This window comes from Rattus norvegicus, chromosome 9, assembly GCF_036323735.1.
Source record: "Rattus norvegicus strain BN/NHsdMcwi chromosome 9, GRCr8, whole genome shotgun sequence".
Classification (NCBI taxonomy): domain Eukaryota; kingdom Metazoa; phylum Chordata; class Mammalia; order Rodentia; family Muridae; genus Rattus; species Rattus norvegicus.
The window spans coordinates 49322524-49350361 of record NC_086027.1 but is presented as its reverse complement, the minus strand read 5'-3'; the positions used below and the strand labels follow the sequence as shown (position 1 = coordinate 49350361).

Here is a 27838-nt window from a genome sequence, read left to right as displayed (position 1 = left end):
AAAAGAGCAACGAAGAATCAAATCTATTTCAAAGTTGGTAACAAAAGACATCCGGACAACTTGACTTTTTTTTTTTTTTAAGTGGTTTAGGCAGCTAGGCCTTTCCCCCGTGCCTTGCACAGCGAACTCCACCCTCTGAGAGCTTTTACACAACCGCAGTCCCACGCTTGCCGGTCCGGAGCGCACAAACTTCCCCAGACTTGGGGACTCGAGTGGAGTTGCACAACACACAGCTGCATCTGCAAGCTTCTGCTCTGCCTGCCGCCCACATCCCTGAGGCACAGACCCTCGCGCACGCGCACTCCTCAAGCCCGCGGGCAGGTCCCCACCCCTTCCGTTGTCACGCCCCCAGCCACGCCCCTCCAGGTACGCGTGCGCCGCGGGCCCGCCCCCGCCGCTCTCGGCGGTGCTCGGCGGTCTCTCGCGAGCTGCGGTCGCCTCCTCAGAGCAGCAGGCTGGCTGGAGCGAGCGGTCTCACTCTTCCTCGCGCTCTTCCTCAGTGGCCCGGCCGGGCGGCCATGGCGGCGCGGCGGCGGCCCGCGGCTGGCGTGGGAGCCCGGGACGCGCTCGCGGTGCTTGCGCTGGCCTTGTGTGCTCCCGGGGTGGGCGGCGGGGCACTCGAGTGGTACTCCGCCACGGTGAGCATCGAGTACGTGGACCCGCAGTCGAACCTGACGGTGTGGAGCGTGACCGAGAGCGGCCGCTTCGGCGACAGCTCGCTCAGGGAGGAGAGGCAGGGCCTGGTGGGCGTCCCGCGCGCTCCCGCGGATGCGGAGGGCTGCGCGCCCGACACGCGCTTCGTGGCGCCCGGCGCCCTCGGCAACGCGCCCTGGGTGGCGCTGGTGGCGCGAGGCGGCTGCACCTTCAAGGACAAGGTGCTGGCGGCGGCGCGGAGGAACGCCTCGGCCGTGGTGGTCTACAACCAGGAGCGCTACGGGAACGCCACCGAGCCCATGTCCCACGCGGGTGAGCAGGCCGGGCGCTGGGCCGCCGTCCGCGGCCGGGGCGAGCCCGGTGGTTTTCCGGGTGGTGTGGAGAGGGAAGTGCGTGCACACGCTGGGTCGGAGCTTCACCTCGGGTGGGTGCGAAAGCAGGGAAGGGCCCTCGGCTGGGGAGGAGCAGACACACCGGAGGAAAGTCCTACCGAGTGCTGTAAGTCTCCGGATTGCGGATCACGGGTCACTTAGAAAGGTCGGCTCACCGTCTCCCAAAGTTGGTTGAGTGGTGAGTGTGTAGGAGCGGACCGCTAGCGCACGCCAAGCTCGCATTGTCTCCTCACCAACCTAGAGCAATGGTTTTGTGGCTCCTCGTTGTGGTGTCTTCCTCTCGACGAGGCGTACCTGAGTGTTTTCCAAACCCTGGATCGGAAAACCTGGGTTCTTTTTGCTGTAGTTTCTCTCACGACGCTTGTCGGGTGATCGCGCTCGCTATTTGTTTGGACAGTTCTGCGTTCAGATGAAATCTTGTTACTGTTTTCATTGAAGGAAAGTAAGGCCTTGCTACCTCTTTCAGGAGGCCGCTCCTAAACACGCTGTTCCGGGGACAGACAGGGATGAGTTGGCAAAATGTCATCCTTGGGACAGAGTTCTCTCCGGGGACCCAGGATTTGATTCTTTCTCTTGTGCCTTCTAAGATCACATTAGCTTTAAGGCATCACACGGTTGACTCATTCTGAATTTCCTGTGATTACGGTTTTTAAGTTTCTGCTGCTAGCTAAAACATCCTTTTTCCTGACCTGCATTTTTGTTGTTCTGTTTTGGTGTGTATGCAACACAGTTTATGAAGACAGAAAAGTGACATTGGATTTGACTGTTTATATACACGGTTGGGAATGATGGTCGTTTGATGGCAAGGAAGCGAGCTACACTTACAGACCAACTCATTTTTTCAAGGTCGCCTCCAGATTAGGAGAGAAATGGGTATGCGTTGCAGCAGCATAGTAGGGTGGAGTAGAAGGTAAGGAGCATTTGAAATGGCGTGAAAGTAATCTGCTAGAATGGAGAGATGCCCAGAGAAGTTGGGTGTCTTTGAAAACACAAGAGTTGGTTGGCCGTGGACCACAGTGCTGGATGAGAATGCTACAGATGTCCCTGAGGTGGTGTTGAGTCAGGCAGTTTGTCCTGTGATTGCCAATCAGTCTAATTGTCACTGTCCACACACCCTCTTTCCACAAGGCTCACGAGGGATCCTAGAATTCCAGGTACAAGTTCCGGAGTTCAGTTCTGTCAGGGAAGAGAAGGCCTGTGTGCTGCAGCTGACTCCTTGATGTTGAGTGTGTACATGTAGTGTAGATGTGTGTACACACATATCTAATGTAGACGGTTTTCTTTTCAATGACAGGCTCATCATCCTACAATTTTCTAACTCTTCTGCATTTTTTGATAATGACCTTGACATCCTCCCAAGCAGACACCTCTTGTTCTAATAAACGTGGCTCAGCAATCTTTTCTTGTTTACATTGTTGACATATAATTTATCTGGGCCCAGGAAAACACCTCAATCATGTTAATTAGACTCTTCCTGTAGAAGAGGGACACTTCTTTCCCCATTATCTGCCTCCTTTCTAGCTTTTTTTAGCATTATAATAATTCTGTGGGTTTTTTGTTTTTTTTTTTTGTTTTGTTTTGTTTTGTTTTTTTTTTTTTGATTATCACCTTTTGGATAATGTGTGAAAGCACTCTGCAAGTAACTGAATCTTCCTGAGGGCCTTTTAAGTTAGATTCCCAAGGAAACATACCCAAAGGTGTTCTAAAACTTGGTCAGGTTTACTTGGTGACCTATAGGATGTTTAGTTACATTCCTGTCTTCCCACGTTCTGAAAGTTTTCCCCACAGTTGTAACAACCAGAAATGCCTTGAGATTTAGCCAGAACTTAACGCAACAACAAAATTATCTAGCATTTTGAACCACTGACCCACAAGAAAATGAATTTGGTAGCAGTGCGATTGATAAGCAGGAAAAGCTGGAAATAAAGTTAGACTCTTGATCTTCAGCTGTAGGCACTGCAGAGATGGAAAAGTTAGCTCTCATAAAACTTAGTCCATTTGGGTATTAGGTATTGATAATCCGGCACTTTGAGAAGAATTAAGAAGATGGGAGAAGCCTGCCTTGACAGACCTTATTTAAATTTGGATGAAGGTTTTTTTTTTTTTTTAATTTTATTTTTTTATTTTTTTTTAGAGCCACTGAGGCTGTTCAGACTTAGGTTGGTTTCCTCTGTTTAGTCAGAATCTAGCTGAAGCCATGAAAACCCACTGATTGAGCTGGTAGTGCTGATGTGTAACACTGGGTTTCTATGAAACAGGTAGAAGTGTGCTTCTGAAATTGAATACTGATAACCTTCCTAAGTTGTGGGGAGAAGTTTTCCAGTTCTTCTGAAACTCATTGCTTCTCTCACTGGAATCTAGCGCTAGATAGCTTTTAAATTTTAAATCATTACTGAAATTGAGGATTTTAAAGAATCAGTACCTTAAGATCATACTATCAAACCAGCAGTAAGGACTACAGTTATACCTTACATTCTAACTTTAGCAGACTTAGGTTTAAAAACATTGTACCTGCTTGTTGGAAATGCCTAAGACAAGTGTCTGCCTGTCATGGTTTATGGTCTGTCAGTAGTGATAAATATAGATAGCTTGACAGGCCAGAAAAGTTTATACTGAACTGATACAGGCATGGGTGATTAGAAGGCCTATGGAGTGGCTGAGTGTTGGTGCTGAAGATAAGTTGTAGAAATTATCTTGAGCAAGATAGGTGAAAGAAGATAAAAGCCAAGTCTTTAAAGTCTTAGAGTTGGCCTTACTCTAATTCTTTTAGGTTAGTAAGTACGGCGCTCCTCCAGCTGAAATTTTGGCATGACTTTTTAGGGATGACATTTTACGTCCTTGAATGTTATTTGATAAGTGCTAAAATAATTGGCAGAACGGTGGAGAAAGGGCTTGAATTGCAATAAGTCAAGGGTGTTTCAGAGATATAGAAGAATATGCAACTTAGCCAGCCCATGAGTGGTCCTGCAGACATTCAGAAAAAGCTGGTAAGGATAAGGTCACATTAAAAACCTTAAAGACCGGGCTGGAGAGATGGCTCAGTGGTTAAGAGCACTGACTGCTCTTCCAGAGGTCCTGAGTTCAAATCCCAGCAACCACATGGTGGCTCACAACCATCTGTAATGAGAACTGATGCCCTCTTCTGGTGTGTCTGAAGACAGCTACAGTGTACTCATATATAATAAATAAATAAATCTAAAAAAAAAAAAACAAAAAACCTTAAAGACCACTCAGGTCTCTTAACACCACTGAAAATGGCCCCAGTATTGCAGTGATGAGAAGAAGACTTTTAATTAAAAATTCACTGTGACTAGTTCCAAGATCTTAGCTTTAGAAAAAAGAAAAAGAAACAACCAACTTTAGAGAAGCCATATATTAAAGAGATAATCATTTGTACCAGAAGTGCATATTAAATGGTTTTTCATGCATAGATAATCAATTATTGATTATGTGTAATACTATGCTCTCAAATGATCTACAACTTCACATTCAAATTTAAAATGTGTCTGGATAAATGTTTGGAATACTAGGAAGTTATGTGTATGTGTGGTAGGTGGGCTTAGGACTTGTGTGTAGCAGAAGTAGTGTTGCAAAAGGCTAAAAGGTCTGAAACAAACTCACATGGAAAGCTGCAAGATTTCACTCAGTAAGAGTGTTCTGCACTATTTACAAGAAATCCATTTTGTGGGAGGAGGTGAAGGTAAAGTGTTTGTTGTTTTGTGTTGTTTACTTGTGATGGGGTCTGGATAAATAGTTCACCAGGACTCCTGCCAAAGAGCAAGTGCCCTTAACCACAGAGCCATCTCTACAAATCTGTTTCCCTCCCAAACCCCCAAGTTTTTGACAAAACCAAACTATTTATAATTATGTAGTGTCCCATTGTGAATTGTGTCCTCCTCATTCTCCTGGCCCAACCATCCAAAATTTTCTATTTTGTATAACAAGACACTTAATTCCAGATTATTCCCTCTTCTGTAATTCCTCTTGCTGGGTTGTTTCAGTTGTAGTCCTGGAAGATAAACCAGTTTCTCAAATCCACTCATTCATAAAGAAACCTTCCATGGGCCATCCCTGCAGGATGCCTCAAAAACCTGATTAATTGAACAGGTAAGTACTTGTCAAGTGAGGAGAGACCTATAAAGAAATTAGCCAAGGTGTGTGGAAGGAGGCCTGTCTGAAGCTGGGGAGACAGGTGACTAACAGTGAGTATTGCTTTTGCAGAGGTCCCCAGTCCAGTTCCCAGCTCCATATCAGATGACTCACAGTGCCTGTAATTCCAGCTCCAGGGGATCTGAGTCCTTCCTCTGGCCTCCTTGGGTACCTCACTTGAATGTATGTGTGTGTACTCAACACACAATTTTAAAAATTGATGACAGTGTCTACAGGTAGAGCAGGAGTCACTGTAGAGGTTAAACTGAGTTTGTGTGACAGACACCTTGGTTTTGTTGAGGATTCTCCAGGGGAATAGAAGTTGCTAGAATGTGGCAGTTTATAAAAAAGAAAACCTGAAAGTTTAGGAGATTCTTTTACTGGAACCTTAAGGTCAATTATTGCTGCTAAATTAGTTTTCTCCACCAGAAATTTAACCTACTACTTTAAATATTTCAGTAGTTCTTATCTTCTTCAAGACAATACTGAAGTAGACTTTAGTTTCCTTGGGAAGAAAAATGTTACATTCCTATGTCTTGATAGTAAAATTTAAAGTTATTGTACAAGTGCAAATCCTATACCGGTGTGTTTGTTTAGTTTGTGACAAGGTAGCAAGGGGAGCTTAAAAATTTGAGAAGGGGAGTTGGGGATTTAGCTCAGTGGTAGAGCGCTTGCCTAGCAAACGCAAGGCCCTGGGTTCAGTCCCCAGCTCCGAAAAAAAGAAAAAGAAAAAAAAAATTTTTTTTGAGAAGGAAATGGTTACCATTTTATTTTCAGCATAGGAAAACTTGAAATTCTGTTATTACTAATTTGGCCTGCTAAAAATGCTGTTCTATATCTGTTACTCAACGAGGTTTATGATGATACTATGTGCAGTGACCAGGTGTTCAGTTAGCATAAGACAGAAATAAAACAGAACCTCCCCTGCTGGGGGTGGTGTGGTGTGTCTGCCTCAGGTAAGGTGTAGAGATTACTTTGTGGTTGAGATTGTGCAAGATGACCTTTTTAGGTCAAGCAAGAATGATAACAATAAGCCCTGGGGAAGAAAAAGAATTCCAAAGGCTTGTTTCTTCTGTTTCAGGTCTCTGTGCCTTCTGTGAAGAAATTCACCTGTTTAACTGAGATTTTTCTCTCTTGTACCATTGTAGGCACAATTGTACAAAATTACCTGAGCAGATTAGTTCTTTGGGATTGGACCAGAGAGCCAGTGTGTGAGGAGAGGAAGTCGAGTTTTGGTCATCTGGTAGATGTGCTTGGTGTCCCTTAGCTTATGCCTGAGCTCCCTCCAGAGCTAGCACTTTCTTACCCTTCTGCCTTGCTGCTCGTTCAGCTGCCTGCCCCACTTTGAGAATTGTTCTGGGTATATCGATCATGCTGGCTTTGAGAACTCGACTGCCTCAGCCTCCTGAGCATCTGTGATTATAGCTGCTGGGGCACCCAAAAATGTTTGTGAAAGGGGGAGTTCATCACAGAGTAGAAAAGGTCGCCATGACTTTTACCAATTTACAGTGGGTCCTGGAAGCAGTCTTGCTGTCCTTGTTTCACAAGGAGCCAGCCCCAGTCCTAATTACTGCCTCTACAGGCCACAGCTTTAAAAAATACTATATTTTTTCACTCAGTGAGCTAAGTGTGCTGTTTTCTCATCTTGGTTAACTTTTCTTCTTCCTTCAACAAGATGGCCTTTTAAACATTTTTTTTAAATATTTATTTATTATGTATGCATCATACAGCTTTCTGTCTGCATGTGTGCCTGCAGGCCAGAAGAGGGCATCAGATCCCAGTACAGTTGTAAGCCACCATGTGGTTGCTGGGAATTGAACTCATGACATCTGGAAGAGCAGTCAGTGCTCTTAACCTCTGAGCCATCTCTCCAGCTCTGGCCTGTTTTTCTATTAACTGGCTGTCTCAAATATATTTTTTTTAAGGATCTATTTTCTCTTATTTGGGTTCCTTTTCTGCATGCTGTATTGTGACACTCTATGTATGCAGTACCCACAGAAGCTGGAAGAGGGCATTGACTCTCCTGAAACCATAGTTATATGGATGGTTGTGCGTTCCATGTGGGTGCTTAGATTTGAACCTGGGTCCTCTGAAACAAGAGCCAGTGTTCTTAACGACTGACTCACCTCTGTAGTCCCTCAAATATGAGTCTAAGATGTTTTTCCTTTCCTTCAGTTGGTAAAACTTTTTCTATTCTTGAAGATAAAATGTAAATGTGCCTCTCTCAAAATGTAAGATTTCCCTCTACTCTGAACAAGATTATCCCTCATATCTTTAGTTCTTTGTGTTCTGATTGCTTGGTAATAATAAGTGGCAATCCAAAGAAGAATGATCATCAAACTAATTTCAAACAAACAAACAAACAAACTGGAAAACACTCTCAGAGAAGAGTTTGTCCAGGAACACACACCGTCCTTCTGTCAGTGCACGAGATGAAATTTGAACACAAGTTTGGCTCTGCAGCTACACACCCTGTGGCAAAGATTCAGGGAATGAATGCTGACTTGGACTTGAGTTTCCTGACCCTGAGAACCAGCATTTCCAGGTGGTGTGTAACACTGAGTAACTCCCTGAAGGTTTCTGAGGAGGCCTAGCTGTAGATTGCCAACGTAGCAGCTTTCTCCTTTAAGTGAAATGTTCAGTAATGGAGGTTGTTAACACTCACACACACTCACACTCACCCCTCCGCCCACATCGTCACAATATGACATTGGTATCACTTAGTAATTATAGAATAGAAGCCATTTGGGGTTCTGTATGAAAACTTTAAATGAGATTGCAGCATTGTGCCATTGTTTCTATTGAAATGTTCTACAAGCTTCTTTTTTATTAAAAAGGGTTTTAGCAGCCCAGGTCATGGTGGTGGCGGCATGCACTGGTCTACAGGGCAGCCAATACTGTTAACACAGAGAAACCTGGTCTTCAAAAACAACAAAAAAGGTTTCTAGCTTGTACTCTGTAGTACTTTTAGGTGTGTTACAGCCATATCCTAGTTGCTGTACAAGTTTCTAGAGTGCGGAACACTCATTTTCCTAGAGATAGTACTTGCTTCCAGGTATGTCTTCCCAATGACAACAGGGACATTAACGCTGAGGAAACTAGAGTTTCCTTTCATTAGGCTCAGACTGGTTCTAGTATCAGCTTGCAGACAGAGGCCACCTTAGAAGGTACCTTTCTGGCATTTCAGTAACAAAGCTCCTGCGTGCAGCTAAGATCACAGTGGAAATGCTGTGGACTATATGTCTCACTGAGATCACATAGTCTGTGCTCTGTTTTCACCAAATGAATGAAAAAGAACATGATGCTCAAGGTGTGGTTGAGGAAAAGGTTTATTGTAGGTGTGAGGGAGAGCACAGCCTGACTGAATTGGGCGACGAGAGAGATGGGAGAGTGAGAGCAAAGAGGGCAGAGGAAGACCCGGAGCGAACCAGGAGACTAAGAGGACCAAGAAGACCAGAACTACAGTGCTAGGCTTTATAAAAAGAGGAGCTAGGGGAAGGGGAGCAAGCCTCAGGCTAGAGAGGTCCTGGTAGGGATGGGATATCCCAGTCCAGGTGACTGAACAGGTACTGGTGAGTAGGGGAGACTACTTTGATATGTTAAATAGCCACTTCAGCCATTTGTCCCAAGTTTCTTTGAGGCCAAACACATTACACTATTTATCATAGGACTTTCTGCTCTGCAGAGTGAGACTGCCCCATCCAGAAGCTTCTAACTCATCTTAGAGCTACAGCCTTCGACTATTCAGTAACCTTCTGTGGGTCCTCTGTGGTATAATTAAGGAAGTCCTTGGAGATTTTAAAGGCTAGCATGCCATCCACACTTTACCTGTTGCTTTTTCTCCTGAGCATTGTCAGAGCTACTGCTTCACCCTGTGCACATATGTACTCTGTACAGCCCTGTCATTTTGATGGACACTTAGATTGTTACAGCAGGCCCTTGGTGGGGGGAGGGGAAATTGGCAGATCAAGGAGAGACAAATTAAGGGAAAAAAATGGCAAATCAAAGATTTGTTTCATATGTGCAGCAACTGAACAATTCCCCTCATTTACATATGTCCATCGGGCTGGAGAGATGGCTCAGCGGTTAAGAGCACTGACTGCTCTTCCAGAGGTCCTGAGTTCAAATCCCAGCAATCTGATACCCTCTTCTGGTGTCTGAAGACAGTGACAGTGTACTTACATACATAAAGTAAATAAATAAAATATTAAAAAAACCAATATGTCCATCAGTGTTAGCATGTTTCTCCCAGGAAAGATCGGATTTTTTTTTTTTTTTCAGATTTATTTACTTGTTTTATGTAAGTACACTGACTTCAGACACACCAGGAGAGGGCTTCAGATCTCATTACAGATGGTTGTGAGCCACCATGTGGTTGCTGGGAATTGAACTCAGGACCTCTGGAAGAGCAGTTAGTACTCTGAACACCACTGAGGCATCTCTCTAGCCCAGATCTGATTTTTTAAAAAGAACTATTTATTATTTTTATGTGTGTATATTTGTGCTTGCTCCAGTTTGGGCACCATGTGTGTACAAGTGCCCACAGAGGCCAGAGGGCATCAGATTCCCTAGAAGTAGAGTTGCAGTAACTCGGATGAGTACAAAGCATTGAGTGCGCTTTTCTGCTGAGTCATCTCACCTAGTCCCCAAGGTGGACTGAAACCTGTTAAACCGAGGATAGAGCTAGAGGAAGATTTTCGAGAAGCATTACTGCAAGTATGGATGAAAAAGCTTTTTGTACTGAAAGTTGTACCTCCAAGTGTAGTCGGGCTGGCTGGCCTTCACTGACTGTATGGTCCAGGCTTAGCTTAAAGCTGAGAGTCTTCTGTTTCCACCCCTGGATTAGACTTTGACCACATTCCTGGAAGTGTCCTTTTCTTATTTTTCATTAGCTGTGGAACAGTTTAAACACAACTGTATTCTGTGCTTCTTAAAGGTCTGATGATAGACCCATCTGTGAATCTTCACGGCATCATGGGTTTGGGGAGAACAACTAAGCCATAGTGACTTCCTCACTTCAGTCAGCCTGGGTTCTCTTTTGGGATCAGTTGTGGCACTTGATGTGTTTCTGAAGACTGTTTGTTTTTCTTTTTTTTTTTTTTTTTTTTTTTTTTTTGGTTCTTTTTTTTCGGAGCTGGGGACCGAACCCAGGGCCTTGCGCTTCCTAGGTAAGCGCTCTACCACTGAGCTAAATCCCCAGCCCCAATGTGTAGCCCAGGCTGGCCTCGAACTCGTGATCCTCCTGCCTCTGCCTCCTTCAGCAAATCCTACCGGCGTGCGCCACTACAACCGGCTGTTTGTTTTTCTTAATGATTTCAAATGTGTGCGTTGACGAGCGTGCCCTTGCCTTTACCTAACTCTCTTCTCTGTTCATTTCTTCTGTGCAGGAACAGGCAGCATAGTCGTCATCATGATTAGCTACCCAAAAGGACGGGAGATTTCTGATCTGGTGCAAAAAGGAATTCCAGTAAAAATGAGGATAGAGATTGGTACTCGTCATATGCAGGAGTTCATCAGCGGTCAGTCTGTGGTGTTTGTGGCCATTGCCTTCATCACGATGATGATTATCTCATTAGCATGGCTAATATTCTATTATATACAGCGTTTCCTATATACTGGCTCACAGTTTGGAAGTCAGGTAGCTATGGATAACTTCATTTTGATTTCTAAATGATAACTCATAAATACAGTCTATATACTACTTGAAGTGATATTTAACCACACTAATTTCAGTTTACTTATTGAAGTCCTATGACTTCGATAAAACTTTTAATTGGGTTACTTTTTGAACATTGGGTTTCTGTGGGTACTTGTACCCTCCGTCTTTATGTAGACAGAGGGGACTAGCAAAAGGGCATGTGACAGCATGAACAGGTATGGCCCTGTTTTCTGCTCGGCATAGGGCTGAGGGCTGCTTTGTGTCCACTGCAGGGGCCTACAGGCAGCCTATGTGAAGGCGGGCTGTTTCTCTGTAACAGCACAAAGAGCCAGAGGGTCCTAGTGGCACACTAGGTACAACATGGTTCCTGGCCTAATAACTAGGCAGGACTCTTTCCTCTTGGGCACCATTGGTGGGAATGGATGGTACCTTCTTTCTGGGCATTGGTACCTTCTCGCCAATATTTAAGTGTAGGAATTGTTTCCTGGAACTTGAAAAAGTATGGCTAAATTCATGATTAGAGTGCTAGAGTCCCCTACTATTTCAGTGTCACACATACACAAAGGCAAGGATGCTCTTTTTCAGATAAGGAATTAAAGCAACTATTCGTGGGCCGGGGGTACAGCCCTGTGGTAGGGTACTTGCTTAGCATTTGTGAGGCCCTAGATGTAATCTTACTATCGCACATTAGCAAGTAAATAAATAAATATATTCTTAGCTGGGCCTGGTAGCTTAGGCCTATAATCCTGGGTTGCTTCGAGATTAAGGTCAGTCAGAGCTTTAAAGTGAAGCATTATATTATAATAATAATAATAATAATAATAATAATAATAATAATAATAATAACAATAATAATAATAATAATAATGTAGCTTATAAGTTTATATGGCTCTTTTATGTGTTAAAAGCTAATGTTTTTTTTCTAAGCTATTTTCATGCATTGTAGTGTGTAGGTTACTTTAAAAAGACTATTTAATAATACTGTTTTCCTCCCCAAGAATCATAGAAAGGAAACTAAGAAGGTTATTGGCCAGCTTCCACTACACACTGTGAAGCATGGAGAGAAGGTAATCCATCTTTGCCTGTGCTTGTCTGTTCAGACTGGAGGATGTTAATGTGTTTGAGAAGTATTTTCTTCTCAGGCTGCTGTTCAGCAGTAACAAGCTGTGCTTTTCAGACCTCCTTCCTGTATGTGTCTCATATCTTAAGGAGAGTTGACAGGGGGTTGGGGATTTAGCTCAGTGGTAGAGCGCTTGCCTAGCAAGCGTAAGGCCCTGGGTTTGGTCCCCAGCTCCAAAAAAAAAAGGGAAAGTTGACAGAAGTGTAATGAGTGAAGGGCCATTGTGGCAGCCCTGAGTTACATGTAGTGAGGTACAGTCACAGGCCAGCCGTGTAGCTCAGTGTTTAGAGCTCATGCTTAGCATACATGGAGTCCCAGACAGCTCCAGCACCCACTTCCCATGAAGGTTAAATGGGTTAAATTTGATTTAAAAGATAGCTCCTACATGATATGTGCTTACTAATGACAGTGTGCCAACATTCCTGTCTTTGAAAGTCCTGTAGACCAAGGTGAAGACTGTAAAGATGCTATGCATTTAAAAAGTTTGCACCTGAGTCCTGTAAACACATTCTGTTCAATCTGAATCTGTGTGCAGTCTTTCCAAGCCCCTCAGTTCCTGCGAGGACATACTGAACATCTCTAAAGGAGAGAAAGGAGATTTTTAAAACTACACCTTTAAAAAGGAGCCATTCTGACCTGCTCAGTTAGAGACTGAAGCAGTTAGGGAGCGACAGAGCCTGGTCCCTGAGGACATACCCAGAGCAGAAACTTAGGGTCTCCTGCAGTGCCATGCTGCCGTGTGTGTGGGCTGGCTCAGGTGCTCCCATACTACTCATTGCTCTCAGTCTATTCACCCTCCAGTCTTCACTTCCCTTCATGAAAGGAAGACTAGGAAAAGAAACTACTTCATCTCTTCCTCTGCTTACATAAAGGATTTTTCTTAAAAGACATTACATTTTAGACCTTTTGAGTTTAAGAAAATTGAAATCTGTTATTAATGGCTTCTGTGATATATTTAGGATTAAGATATGCTTTGGGTTATTCCTTCCCCGATATCGTCGTTTTTTTGGGATAGGATTTCTCTGTGTATCCTGCCTGTCCTGGAAGTCGATCTATAGACCAGGCTGGCCCGATCTCATACAGATCTGCCTGCCTCTGCCTCCCAAGTGCTGGGAGTAAAAACGTGCGCTACCACACCCAGCCCCCAATAACTTTTACATTGTAACATAATGGAATTTTAATAGTTGATGCAAAGTACTGATTTTTTTCTCTGCAAATCACCAAGTGAGTTTCCAGTTAATAATGCAGAATATGTGTAGAATAATTTTTCATAGGAACTAATAGAAAAGACTCTTTTAGTAATTTATAAATTAGATGCTGATCTTAGGCTATGAGAATTGAGTTCTAAAAATTTATTTGTTCTTCAATTCATTTGCAGGAAGAAAATCAGTACTTTGTACAAACTATTAAAAGTACTGTACTGGCTGCTGTTTTCTCACCACCTTAGCAGGAATTCTCATACCTTAACATGTGAAAAGACAGATTCATATGTGTAACTAACTGAGCCAAGCCCTTGAACATACAAGTAGATTGATACTATACCCAAAATTGGGAGCATTTCTACACTGTCAACTGACATAGGATTATTGTTTGCAGTCAGCATCTTACCCAGTCCTGAAGACAAGTGACTATTTTTTAAATTTTTTTGTAGATTTAACTTAAAATGTATAAGCTTGTAAATTATTAAAGAATTTAAAAATGGCTTCTTGTATAATATATGATATATAAGTGAAAGTATTTTGTCACAACATATATTTTTTAAAGAAAGATTTCTTTATTTTATTTATGTGTAGAAGTATACTGTCACTCTCTTCAGACACACCAAAAGAGGGCATTGGATCCCTTTACAGATGGTTGTGAGTTCCCATGTGATTGCTGGGAATTGAACTCAGGATCTATGAAAGAGCCTGCAACATATAATTTAAGGGGCTGGAGAGATGGTTCAGTGGTCCAGAGTGCTGACTGCTCTTGCAGAGGGCCTGGCTTTTGGGATAGGATTTCTCTGTGTATTCTGCCTGTCCTGGAAGTCGATCCGTAGACCAGGCTGGCCTGATCTCATACAGATCTGCCTGCCTCTGCTCCCCTAACTGCCTGGGCCTCTGAAGAGCTCCTGCTTCTGGCCTGTAAGGTGTCAAACATGCACATGTGTGCAAAAACTCATGCAGGGGTACCATATATAAAAATAATAACTAAATGTTTTTATAAAATGACACAACAGTTTCAAATGCTGTTATAAAGTTAATTTTAATGGTCGCTGATAATGGTATATACATACAAAATCTGGTTTTTACTGCTTCCTCATTAATTGTTACAGGTGGCTAAGGGTATGTTTAAATAATAACTCAGGGGTAGTGGGGCTGTGTTTTATAATATGAGTTGACAAACATTGCAGCCTCAGAAGTACATGATGTTTGAGGTTCTGAGTCCCTGTCACAGAACCTCAGCTTGTCCCAGCTCCACTGACCGTGCTGACTCACAGAAAGCCTAAGGCCTGTAGAAGTGTTACCAATTCTCCCACCCTACTGCCAGCAATGTCTGTTTCTTTGTTCATTTTTTAGGCAAAGGTGTTAACTCATTCTAACTTGGGATGAGGCGTTAACAATAATGAAGTAAAATTTCAGATGTGTAGCTATTGTACTTTCCCCAGGTTGTAACTGTTCTTCAGGGATACAATTTCTTTTTAAATAACTTCAGAAGCCAAATAAACAGCTAATATGAACATTCATTCTCATTATGTTTTAGACTTTATAATCTTTCTTTTTTCCCATCATAGCAGGTGTGGCTTGAATGTAGTTAGCTTGGTAGAGCGTTATCTAGAATGTAGTTAGCTTGGTAGAGTGTTATCTAGAATGGAGTTCGCTTGGTAGAGTGTTATCTAGCATTGATGAGGCCCTAAATCTAGTGTCCAGCTCCATAGAAACTGGATCTGGTGACTCCTGAGTGTAACCTAGATTTCTGGAAAAATGGAGGCAAAAGATCAAAGTCACTGTTGGCTACACCATGAGCCTGAGGCCAGCCTGGGAACGAGATCTCTAAAAACAGTGATTTCTGTAGCCCTAAATCATCTAATATTTCTTCAGACACTTACTATTGAAAACGCTATAAATGCCCGGATTAAGCGGACAGTGGTTTTCTTTCCCCTTTTTCATTCAGGTTCTTCAAATAACTGCTTGATAGTGGTAAGGAGAAAATATGTTTTAGGTTCATGTTGTTCCCAGATAGAGTAGGATCTGTTGTTTTAGTCAGTTTCATTTTTTTCTAACTTTTGTTGCTTTATGTGTAATGTGTGCACATGTGACTCTCCCTCTCTCTCCAGGGAATCGATGTTGATGCTGAGAATTGTGCAGTGTGTATTGAAAACTTTAAAGTCAAAGATGTTATCAGAATCCTGCCATGCAAGTATGAATAACTTTTTCCCACAAAAATATTGAAAATCACTTGACAAGTTTCACTGTTCTGACAGAGTTAGTTCCATGTTCTTGGACAGGAAGTTCTTGTGATCTTGGATTACTTCATCTTTCATACTGTCTTCAGAGGCTTGTTGGTGACCACTAAGAGCTGCTGTGCGTCTTTGTCTTGCACTGGCTTTTAGTCTTACCAAGGCTTGCTTAGACCCCTTTACACACCCAGTAATGCAGAGCACATGCTAGCTGGAGAGAAGCAAGAACATTTGTCTGAGAGCCTTCAAGTGACTGACCCGGAAGCGGGCTCAGAGCACAACAGTTTGCCCTTGCTTATACACTGGGTGTGGGTTCCTTTCGAAGCTGTATGAGTATCTTCCCTTTACTGAGGTTTCAGGAGCACAGGTGCACTTAAAACTGGGAAGTAGCCATTTTGTCTTTAATAATCCACTACTTCAATTGACTTAAATTTTGTTTTAAAAAAATTGTTGATTAGCCAGGAGGTGGTACACTCACCTTTAATCCCAACACTTGGGAGACAGATGCAGGAGAATCTCTGAATTAGAGGCTACTCTGATCTACAGAGTGAGTTCCAGATAGCCAAGGCTGCACGGAGAAACCCTGTCTCAAAAACACATCCCCCATCAAAGAATTGCTAATTAGCAAAAAGGGCCTGTTTTATGTATAGAAATTAGATTTTTTTAACAAAGGTCTAATAAACGTCAATTATACTTTATATATTTTAGAGTCAAGTTAAAAAGTACTCGTATTAGCTTTTTTTAAAAAAATATTTTACTTTTTAGTAGATTGAATTCTTGATACCTCTGTTGAGGAAATAAAATGAGTACCACAATAATAACAGATCCCTGAGGGGTGTGTGTGGCTAAAGTCTGTCAGTATTTATACATGATCAGCACAGTAATGAGTGAGGTCAGTATAGGCTGATCGTGTAATGCACACGAGCGAGCATTGAAAGTAGAGCTTTAGGCTGGCTTTAAAACAGGCCTTTCCCACGTCAGAGTGATGCTCAGGATTGCATAGAAGAAAGGCGGGGCTACACACTGACTGCACACTGAGCCTGCAGGTGACCTTTGCAGATGTGTTCGGAGTGCACACTCCTTGCTCTCCTTATTGGGGATTTTATTTTGTCTACTTCTCTCCATCCCCCAACAAAACTGAACTTTCTTGGTTTTGGACAATTTCTTCTGGGTCAGTGAGTTTTAATTTGTGGTTGAGTGACAAACTGGACTAAGGTTTTCACAAGTAAGGATTACTATTTTTAATGGCGCTGGCAGCTTTTTGTTTAAAGAAAGTCTTCAGAGAGTAATAGTAACGATAGCATATGTCGACACTGAACAGCTCATGGTGTAGGTGTAGAGACTGGGAAACACACAGCTCCTTGTGGTCCTGCTGTCTAGTCACCCAGCTGGTGTTAGAGCTCTGCCTGTCTGGTTTCAAAGCCTGGAGTTCACACATTATGTGGGAGGGGCAGGAAATCAAGATAAACCAACAAGAAAAGAAAGTGTATGTGCCTTTCTGGTAGCACAGAGATTTTTTCAAGAGGAGGCTTATAAAATGTGTAAGTGGAAATAACCGAATTTTTTGCCACTCAGATGGTTAGTATGTATTACCACTTGAGTCACTTAGACTTGAAGAAGATACTGTCAGCTTGGGATTAGATTATTACTGATACCTTATTATGGGCTTTACTAGCCTAAATGGTTTATAAATATTCTACTAAGGCACATAAAAATGATTGGGCATTGTAGTACATAACAGAATCCTAGCACTTGGGAAGCAGAGATAGAGGATTCTGAGTTCAAGGCAATCCTGAACTACATAGTACATTCGAGGCAAGCTTGAGTAACATAGCAAGACCCTAATCTTAAAACCATAGACCCTGGCGCGCATACACACACACACACACACACGTCTTAGTATGTGGTGGAAATGGATCCAACATATTTTTGTTTAATAAAGAGCTTTCAATTTTTAAAAAAATTCACTACTAAGTCCAAAATTTAAGTGGAACATATACTAGAAAATAACTTAGTCAAGAGGGTAGACTTCAATGTTGATGTACGGTTGGCTCACTTTAATAGAGGGTATGTTGGTAAAATGCGTTATTTCCTTTATAAGATATGCAACCATTTATTTTAAGACATTAACACATACTTAATTTTTTTAGGCATATTTTTCATAGAATATGCATTGACCCATGGCTTTTGGATCACCGAACGTGTCCAATGTGTAAACTTGATGTCATCAAAGCCCTGGGATATTGGGTTTGTTACGTTTTTGTTTATATTCAATCTCTACCCCAGTTCTTCCTGAGTATCTCACTTTTATTACTGACCAGAGGCAAGGCAAACAGATGAAATGTTCCTTCTGATATCCTTACTGTTATTTAGAGACGTTTTCAGTATTAAAATTGAATTTGTAGAGTAGTCCATATAAATCAGTTAATTGATTAGTTTATGACAGAATAATAGAACATATGAATGTGTTCACCAATTTGTAACTACTAAGTATAGTTCTGTATACTCTAGTATCATCTGTGTGTGTGTCTGCTTGGGTATGCATGAGTTTATGCATGTGTGCAGACGCTTGTGTGTTTGCTTTTATGTAAAGTGAACCATAGATTGTATGAAATAGAAGTGTCTCCTGTACCTTCTGGCTTCAGAGACACATTTTAGATAAACTATACCCAATCATTTCTGAAATCTGCTTTCACTGTTTCTGGGCTCCACAGATTTTTGTTTGTTTTTTAGACTCGAATAGACTCTATTACGCCTTAAAATACTAGTAATAAAATCATAGTGTATTTTAACTAACAATGAAGGACTAGGAATGTAGCCCAGGGTGCTCGAAGACCTTGTCTCTTGTTTCCTAGCTGTGGCCCCCTGGGGAGAAAATGTTTCACCCAAGGACTACAGCCTCATCCTGCTTTGTCCTGAAATGTGTCTTCCTTATAGAACTCCTAAACTTCTTTTATTGGCAACTTTAATCCACTGTCCCTTTAGCCTGGGGTGGCATACCTCCATCATTGCCTTATTAGTTCTTGTCCTCTACTGTAGAAACTGTAGTTCAACAAGAGGCTGAGCCTTTGTGGTTCAGAATTTTAAATGAGAAAATACAGAGCTTCATGAATTGTTTTCTTGACCAAGTCTTACATTCCCTTCCTTAGATACACTGTAAGCTTATGCTAAGTTGTCTCTGTCAGTGATCTAAACCAGCTTTTCCGCCCTTGACATTTGTGTGAGACCAATCTCTGTTCTCAGCTGAGCAAAGACTCACATTCTCATACATTTTGTTCAGAGAATGCAGGCCCAGGTTGAATTATTTTCTTACTAGAATACAGAGAATGAGTATGTGCCATACTTTGTGAAGAAGGACACTTTGCAACTTCAGCGCTAAGGGTGTGTCTCAGTTTTAGAGGGTCCATTTCTCTATCACCCGTAGAGTCCCCAGTGACCCTTACACAGACTTTAAGGCAGTTTAAGGTTTGCAACCATATCTACTGCATTTACTGGGGAAAACCCGATCAGACAAATGCTGTCTAGGATGTTAAGTTGAGCTTGGCTCAGTGTTAAATAAGCTAGAGCAAGGATGCTTGGGGTTTTCACCTTCAGATCACTGGGGCCAGTACATATCCGGAGATGCAACATAGCAATGTGGTAGATGCCATCCGGGTTAGAAAAAAAGATTTTATACTGCCTGTTAGACATGGAGAAATGGAGGCATGTATTCTAGTGGGGCTGCTGAGGGACTGTCACCTCAGTACATAGGAGGTGGGTAGTGCGTGCTCAGGGATGTGAACTCGGTGGGGCTTGGTGGAGAATTAGGTTTGGTAACTTTGTTAGAAACAACTTGGGATGAGGCTAAACAGGAGTTGGCATTGTGACATTACAACAGGAAGTTTTGCTTGATGTGTCTAGGATGTCTCGTTACTAGTGAGGAGGAGGGGGTGGTTTCAAAATGCTCCTAGAACAGAGCAGAGACGTCTGAGTGCCTGTGAACCCCACGCTCACAGCCTGTAAGCCCTTAGTCACTTTCCAGCAGTTTCTTCCACCCACGTGCATCTGTGGCTCTTAGGTTAACCATAAAGAATGTCTGAGACACCCACCCACTGGTGTTGAGGCTTACTGGAGTGTGACTAAAGGAGTCTCTGGCCATGCTTTCATTATCTTCCTTCAGCGCAACAAAGAGTGGGGGAGTTGGAGACAAACCACAGTCGAGAAACTACATAAGAAAGGATGCAGAACAGGCTTTTAAAACAAAAATCTGAAGCCTTCAGCCGCTCAGAGCCCAATTGTCTCTGATACCCCAGTGCTGTGCTATAAAATACCCAGGGCTGTCACTGGGGCTGAGGGAGCAGCAGTGAGGCTGTACAGGTTCACAAACTCCACAAGAAGATAGTTTCAGGTAGTAGCAACTTTGTTTAAATAATTTAAAAGGTGAGATACAACTTCCACCAAGTAGGGAAACTCTTTAGAGGAAAACAAAAACCAAGCTTTATAGATTGTAGAAAGCTGCCTGGCTGGATACAGGTGTGCTCCCACCAGGTTCCCTGTAGAGAGTCAAGGATATCTCACATGAATTTACCAGCAAAATGACCCCTCACTGTTCATGTCACTGAGAAAGCCATTGCCTTTTGTCTGCCTCTCAAGGGGGACCCTGAAGATGCACAGGACCTACCCATCCCAGAAGCTGCCCCAGGAAGTGTTTCTGTTGGGAATCTGAGTGTGACAGTCCAAGATGAGGAGAGGAGTGAAAGCAACCTTCCATCATCTTCCTCAAGCGAGTTTGGGCCACACCGCCCTTGTCTTAAAGAAGATGCAGAGGAGGACACAGCATTGCTAGGTATGTGACTGCAGGTGTGAAACTGTGATGCTACCAGTAATGGAGTGAGATGGAAAGCAGGGAATATTAAAGCATAAGTGAAAACCACAGTCCCACACTTAGAGATGCCGTTTAAACCCTTTGGTGCATATATTCTCAGGAATGGGGGAATACCCTACACATGCTGTTTGGTACACTATTTTTTTTTCCCCACTCCCTAGACTGTTCTTTTAATGTATCATTTGATAGATAAATTTTTATGACCATGTTGTGTTTAAGTTTTTAAATTTTTTTTTTTTTTTAGTTGCTCAATTTGTGTTTCTGGTGGTCTCTGTAGTCTCATTGTATTGTGTAGCATGTGTGGGGCATAGTCTTCTTGCCGCTGCTTCTCAGCTCAACAGCTTTTTCTTACTAATTCTTAGTTCAAGCTCGTTACTTTTCTGATGCCATGACAAAACGCCATGACCAAGGCAACTTAGAAGGAAACATTTATTGGAGCTCACTGCTCCAGAAGGCTAGAGTCCATGCTCTTCACTGTGGGGAGTGTGGCAGCAGGAAGGCATGACTGGAGCAGTAGCTGAGAGCCCACAGCTTATCTACAGTGAGAAGGAAGGAAGGACAGACAGGCAAGCAGACTGGGCCTGCTGTATAGTCTTGAAACCGCAACCCCTCATCCCCAGTGTCGTCCCTCCAGTAAGGCCACACCACTAATCCTTCCCAAACACACAGTCCCAAAGGCAGGGGACTAAGGGAGGGAGTAGGTGAGCCTGTAGGGCCATTCTTATTCAGACATTAGACTCTCTTAGAAATGCTTTTTTTTTTTTTTTTTTTTTTTAAATTGTAGTGGGCCCAAGTGAAGCCTAGGGCTTCGGGCTTGCCTGACAAGATGTACCTCTAGCCCTTTCTTAGAACCTTTAAAATTTAATGTGGAAAGTACAAGACCTTTGCCATATATTTTGTTTCCGCTCCCTCAGTTTCTTTATTTCTTCTTTGTGTTGATTTTCTTGGCTGTATTTCCAGGGCCTAACTTCTGTATCCTTAGTCTCTCTGTACTTATTCTGTCTTCTAGTCTCTTCTGGCTTTTATGGCATACTAAATAGGAAAGTCTTTTTCTTGGTTGGTTATGGTTCATTAGAGAATTATTGACCTATGTTTTGGTAATATTTGTGCCCCCCCCCCCAATTCCTTCTTGAAACTGTGTCTTATGTATACCAGGCTAGCCTCAGATTCCCTGGATAGCTGAAGATGACCTTGAACTTTTTGATCCTCTGATCCTACTTCCCAAATGCGAGGTCACAGGCATGCATTACCACATTGGTTTCATGCAGTGCTTGAGATCGAACTCAGGGCCATGTGCATGCTAAGCAGACACTCTACCAACTGAGCTATATTCCCATATCTACCCCTTTTTAATTAATTTATTCACTCACTTATTTATTTATTGAAATGCCCATGTATGTCATCATGTAAATCAGAGGATAATTTTTAGTAGGTCCCAGGGATAAAACTCGGGTCGTCAGAATTGGCAGCAAGAAACTTTACCCTCTGAACCATCTTGCTGCTGGCCCCCTCTTCTGTATTCTTTAAAGATTAATTATGAAGCTATTTTGAGCCTGGTGTGATAGTGCATGCCTTTAATCCTGGCACTTTAGAGGCAGAGGCAGGAAGATCTTTTGAGTTTGAAGCTAGCCTGGTCTATATAGGGAGTCCAGACTAGCCAGGGCTACATAGTAAGACCATCTCTCTAAACAAAAGAGAGGATGCAGAGATGGCTCTGTGGTTAAGAGCACTAGGTTCTCTTCCAGAGGGCCTGAGATCCATTCCATTACTAGCACTTACATGGTGGTTCACAACTATCTGTAACTCTAGTTCCTGGGAATTTGATAGCCTCTTTGGCCTCTACAGGTGACAGGCATACATATGGTATACATACCTGTATACATAAAATAAAAATTAGAAAAAGAAATTCCTACCAGCATTTTTATTAGAATTAAAATAATCTCTAGATAAATTTATAGATAAAATAATCTATAGATTATTTTAATTGAGAGTAACTGATGCTTCTAATTTTGAATTTGGCTATCCTGAAAAAAATTTCCAAAACAGTAAGATTAAAATTGAGTCAGATTGTCTTTTAACATGTTTTGGAAAACTTACAGGAATGGTTAGAATTTTGGGTTTTATTGTGTATGTCAGGAGGCTGGGCTGCACATGTGTTCAGGAGGCTGGGCTGCACGTGTGTGTGTAGGCACAAAGTGCAGTGTGCACATGTGTGTGCAAGTCAGAGGTCAAACTCAAGCTTCAGTCTTCAAGGCATTGTCCACTCTATTTTTTGAGACAAAATCTCCGACTAGCCTGGGGCTTGCCTAGTAAAGCTAGGTTGACTGGCTGGGGAGTCTCCCGGATCCATCCTGCTCCACTTTGTTAGCTCTGGGATCATAAGCACACACTATTACACCCAGCTTTTCTTATGAGTGTTCTGGAGATGGAGCTGAGGTAGAAGACACATTATAAGCTTCCTGGAACTTAAGTTTTAAACCAATACTAGAGGAAAGGGAGTGTGTTACGGTGGCTCTAGGGAATGGATTTCACAGATCATAAAGCTGGGGCTTGATCTCACCCGTCTCTGGCTGGCCAACCACATTACAGAGCAACATAGTCAGCATAGCAAGGAATGTTGCATTTACGAATCCTTTTGAGTCAAAGTGCACATATACTACTGTGATTTAAGTCCAGAAAGAAACTAAATTTCTTTTCTCAAGAACATGACTCCACTTGAGAAGTATGAACAGAGAGGTCCTTTGAAGGCAGTAACCAGATGAATGTTGGCACAGATAACACTAGAAAAGCCTGTCTGTTATACTTACTGAATGAAAGGATATCTCTGTATTTCTCTTACTAGCTGTGTTTAAAATGGGTTATCATCTTTACATGTAGGTTTTATTTAAATGTTTCTATAATTTGTTTCTTGAGTCATTTTTTCCACATGTGTAACAGGCTGGACAGACAACTGACTGACCTAGGGTGCTTTTGATGCTTTGTTGTAGGAGCCGGCAGGAGTGACCCTCAGCATGGAGGATCCATCTGCTAGTGCCGTCTTCATTGACAGCCTCACCGACAGAGCCTTGGCTTGAATACAGGACACTCAGTTTTCACTCTAGGGCATAGTTTGTACACTTGAAAACAGTGGATTCTATTTTACTTTACCTTTCAGATTCAGGTTTGATATACAAAGGGCTGAGATATTTTATTCCTAAAAGACTTTAATTAGCCTTCATCTATTTATCTACTAAAGTATGATGTCTATCATAAATTTCATTGTATCAAACTGTCACAGATGTATGTGGAGGGGTTGTTTCTGAGTACTAGACTAGCTTCTGTGGTACTATAAAACAAGATTCTGTTTCTCAGGCCTTTTAGACAAAGCTCACTCAGTGGAATTGTGAAATGTAGTTCCTTATTGATCAATGAACTTTCCCTGAAGCAGACTCTAGAACCTGTAAAGTGAGAAATCTTGCCATGGGCAGTGGTACACACCTGCAAACTCAGGAGGCCGAGGCAAGAGGATCTTGACTTCAAGCCTACCCTGGGCTACGTAGCAAGACTGCTACGTAAAGGGAGAGAGAAATCAGCTGTCTTGCACTATATTGTCTATAGAAACTTTAGAACCATGCATACCTTTTTATTATGTGGGATTGTGAAAAGAACACTAGATGATTTTATGATTTGCATTTTTACCTTTATTGCCTAATTTCTTTTCACACTTGGAAAGAGAAGGGAATTTATCCATTTTTTTCTACAAATTAAAAAAAAACCTGGCAAAAATGCCATATTGCATGTTAAAAAGTATTAAAATAGTGATTCATTAAGAAAATCAAGTAGGCATACTGTAATGTCTCTAAATGATTAGTATATTTTGGTGGATTTAATCTTTACAATTAAAAATATGTAATTAAAAGTTTGATCTTGTTGTTAAACTAAAATAACATTTTCCTAATGAGATTTTAAGCCGATTCAATACTGTGACCTTTTGTCCTTCTTTCCTATTTGATGTTCCCACAGGTGACGTCTTTGAGGACTGTCGTCTGAGTTCTATATAGTGCTTAGATACACACTTATGAACTAGGAGTCCTTGTTGTTGATTCTAAACTTGTGTTTTATGTCTACTTTGTAGACAAAAATAAATGCTTACTGACAATTTTTCTATGTAACAAATTTTATTTAGCATAGTCAGCCCTAACATTCAGCACAAAAATTTTACAGAGGATAGAAAAGAAAGTGCATTAATAAAAGCTAGTCTTGGGCCAGAGAGATGGCTCAGTGGTTAAGAGCACTGAATGTTCTAGAGGTTCAGAGTTCAATTCCCAGCAACCACGTGGTGGCTCACAACCATCTGTAATGGGATCTGATGCCCTCTTCTGGTGCGTCTGAAGACTGCTACAGTGATATATATATATCTTAAAAAAATCTAGTCTTTACGCAAAGGAAAATATGTTCTTGATCGAAATATTTTACACTTCAGTGATAAACTGAGAATGCTTTTTCTTTAAGTTTATTTTACGTATATGGGCACTTTGTCTGTGTGTACATTTGTGAGTCATCTAAATGCCATTAAATGCCGTTAGCCAGGGGTGGCCAGAAGAGGCTATGTATCAGATCTGCTGGCACTGGAGTTACAGAGGCTTGTGAACTGCCTTGTGGGTACTAGGTATTAAACCTGAATTCTCTGGGCTAGCCACTGAACTATCTCTCCAGCCCAAAAGAGAATGCTGTAAGAAGTTGGTTTCTGGCTGACAGCAGAAGTAGAGGTCACTGACCCATGGTCTGTCTTGCTCTTTGCATTAATGCCCTCAGCTAGAACTGCCTCCAGGACAGGAGACAGACATGAGTCAGGAACACATCCAGGTCTGTCACTCTGCCCGTGAAAGCTTCTGCCAAGTAAAAGATGTGTGCCATGGAGTTAGGAAGAACTTCATAATCATTCTCAGATCTATTTTCCATCTTCTCCAGGGCAAAACTTAGTCCTTTGTCTTTCTTCACAAGTTCTGTTTCTATGTCAGCTACTTCTTGGTTTAAATGGGACCATTCCTTCTAGTTTCCAGTAATCTGTTTTGGTGATTCTTTGTTTCAAGGCATTGAGCCCTGACTAGCTGTGATCCATTTTTTCCATCTGCCATCTTTTTGTCACTGGCTACTTAGAGCTGCTCAGATTGTGTCCTCACTGATTGTTCCGTCTCCTCTGGGACCAACAGTAGTCACGGGAGCCTTGAAAGGGTACTGAGAACTTTTGGCAGTGTATGGAGCACCTGGTGTAAGGATAACCAGTGTAACTACTGGGGTTTGAGAGGGAGGTATCCAGACACATATAAAGAGGTTCCATTTTGCACACGTAGCATAGGGGAGGTCTTTAGTGGGTTGGTTCCCTGGAACAGCCATCATTAAAAAAGCAGGTCCAGTACAACTTTGAGGTTTTTGTGTAGAGTAATAAGGGCAGTTTCATGGTGTGTGTCTCTATTTGTGTGGACAACATCTCTTAGAGCTGGTTCTGAGACATCACCATGGTACCCATATACCGTCTTCACAGGCAGAGAAAGCATCAGCATCAAGGGCTTGTCTCCAGAAAATTGCAGAAAGTATCCCAACTGGAAGCCAGCACCAAGAAAATACAACTTTAAAGGCTAAGTTTATCCTTAGAGCCCTTCTTAAGACATAATATTTGATAAAGTGTCTTACCAAGCTGTTTTTCTCCAGTTTGATTTTTAGCTGCTCCATAGTAAAATACGTGGTGAGTTTTACTGAAAGAAATGTACAACCAGATGACTATAATCCGCTGTTGATGTAGAAAATCATACTTTGAACACTTTTTGGAGTCTCAAAGTTGGCTTTATAAGTTAGCACCAAACCTGTGTTCAGTGCAAGTAGGAAAGCATGAATTTGGCATGTTAGTGCTTTGTTTTTTTAAGACATAACAGGGAAAATGCTATAACCATTCTAACAGCCGATGAGGCTTGCTTTTACAAAAGGATCTTGTGATCGAGCAAGGTAAGATGGTTTTAATCATTTAGTCATTACAGAAAAAAAAATTTTTTAAGGCAGGATCTGTTTAATCTGAGTTTGAACTCACCATCCTTGTGCCTCAGCCTTCCCAGTGGTGAGATCACTTCTGACTAAACGGTGATGTGAAGATTGGAGGTTGTTTGCTGTGGTTCCCGCTTTCCTGGCTTTCGCCCAGCAGTACTGACTTTAGTTCTCCCAGCAGAGAACTGGAACAGTCACCACACTCTACAGGTAATTGTCTCTCACATGCTTGATTAACTGGGATCTTGAACCTTTCTTCCCACTGACTGCTTCCCAAGGCTGCTGAGGAATGATGACAATAAAAGGCCGAATTGCAGTGTCTCCATCAACAGTTTGCTCTCCGTGTGGGCACACGATGACAAAACCTCCTGAAGCGAGTCACTGTCTGACCTCAGTAGTGCCAGTGTGGAAGCTTCCTGCCTGTGCTGAACTTCCCAAGTGTGGGGTGGGGGTGGGGGTGGCAGGAAAGCCTTCCTATGCTAAGAAAAACAATCAGGGTCTTAGATTAGCTACGCTGACCAAGCAGTGTCAGTGTAACTTTAGAACACTTATCAAATCAAGGACTGCTAGAATTGTAAACGCAACAGTAGCCCTTCTAGAACAAGATAGCTAAATATGGCAGCAATTTCCTTGGAGAAAGTTGATGTTGTTTGCTCAAGAAAGGACGAAGTTTAATCAGTGTGTATCTATTATTATCGAGAACTTGAGGACATTTAGACAAAAGCAGTTTTACAGATCAGGAAAACACTGTTCCACCATGTCTGTCCTAAGCACCAGATGTGGGCCTGAAGTAAAATCAATGCGGTAAAATACAATGTTGTGCTTTTATGATTCAACACATTAGAAAAGCTACCTTTGCCTTTTCCAGCTCAGTCTTGCCTCTAAAACCAGAAACATTGGTCAACATTTCATTTCCAAAAATAGTATTTGCATCACTCATTATAGTGAGGTCTCTGCCATGAACCCACTTGCCTCCTCCTATAGCAAAGTGTAGAACAAAACCATGAGTTGAAGTTATGAGGAACAGAGTCCATTTTCTGTGGGCCCATTTTAGTTACAAATCTCAAGCTTTAGTAAATCTTGGATTATGCCTAATATAGACGATAGTAACAAGAAAAAAAAAACCATCAGAATGAAATCAGCAGTAAGCAGTTGCTAAGATTTGATGAACATGGTAAACGTTTTTCTTAATTACTAATTTCTCAGATATCCTTTGTTACTAAGAGCTATTCAAAATGTTACATAGATTGTAAGACTCAGAAACACAACTAATTACTATAGAAATGTTACCTAAAATATATAAAGCTTGCTACCTAAAGTGTAAATAGAACATACCCTATAGACTAAGTGGTCTTCCGTACATTGCTTTATTAAGTCAGTAATAATTATTTAAGTGGTTGTATTTTGGTATTTTAAAAAGTTGTACTCTTAAAATGTTACTGATTAGTGTTCTTTCTTTGAACAGGTGATTTGAAGACTTAAGTTGGATTAAAAACTTTGAAGTTACCTAACCTATATTAAACTCATTCAATTATACTTAAAA

The 27838-nt window shown here is 41.9% G+C and overlaps 1 protein-coding gene, 1 non-coding gene and 1 pseudogene across 7 annotated transcripts; 2 read left to right on the top strand and 1 right to left on the bottom strand.

The window, feature by feature from the left end:
- Rnf149 (ring finger protein 149) lies at nucleotides 1-27838 on the top strand. Of its 6 annotated transcripts, none has more exons than XR_010054760.1 (8): nucleotides 1-966; nucleotides 10583-10833; nucleotides 11853-11921; nucleotides 15291-15373; nucleotides 17564-17660; nucleotides 20046-20238; nucleotides 23265-26505; nucleotides 27761-27838. XR_010054760.1 is itself a non-coding variant. In XM_063267894.1 (7 exons), the coding sequence occupies exons 1-7, from the start codon at nucleotides 519-521 to the stop codon at nucleotides 23306-23308; spliced, it is 1185 nt and encodes a 394-aa protein (XP_063123964.1). In that variant the 5' UTR covers nucleotides 1-518; the 3' UTR covers nucleotides 23309-27838. The 6 variants fall into 6 exon arrangements, 1 of the variants encoding a protein (XP_063123964.1); XR_010054761.1 differs by having other exon boundaries at nucleotides 23241-26505; XR_010054763.1 differs by having other exon boundaries at nucleotides 511-649.
- On the bottom strand, nucleotides 23909-25597 carry Rnf149-ps2 (ring finger protein 149, pseudogene 2; annotated as a pseudogene).
- LOC120094944 (small nucleolar RNA SNORD89) lies at nucleotides 26577-26691 on the top strand. The gene has a single exon (XR_005489619.1). It is a non-coding gene; the product is annotated as a small nucleolar RNA SNORD89 (small nucleolar RNA).

Excerpts from the sequence above, each read along its gene's own strand:
- Rnf149 (XM_063267894.1), top strand. The coding sequence starts at position 519 with ATGGCGGCGCGGCGGCGGCCCGCGGCTGGCGTGGGAGCCCGGGACGCG. Across the intron at positions 11,922-15,290 it reads CTGTGAAGCATGGAGAGAAG|GGAATCGATGTTGATGCTGA; the intron begins GTAATCCATCTT and ends CTCTCTCTCCAG. Across the intron at positions 17,661-20,045 it reads TCAAAGCCCTGGGATATTGG|GGGGACCCTGAAGATGCACA; the intron begins GTTTGTTACGTT and ends CTGCCTCTCAAG.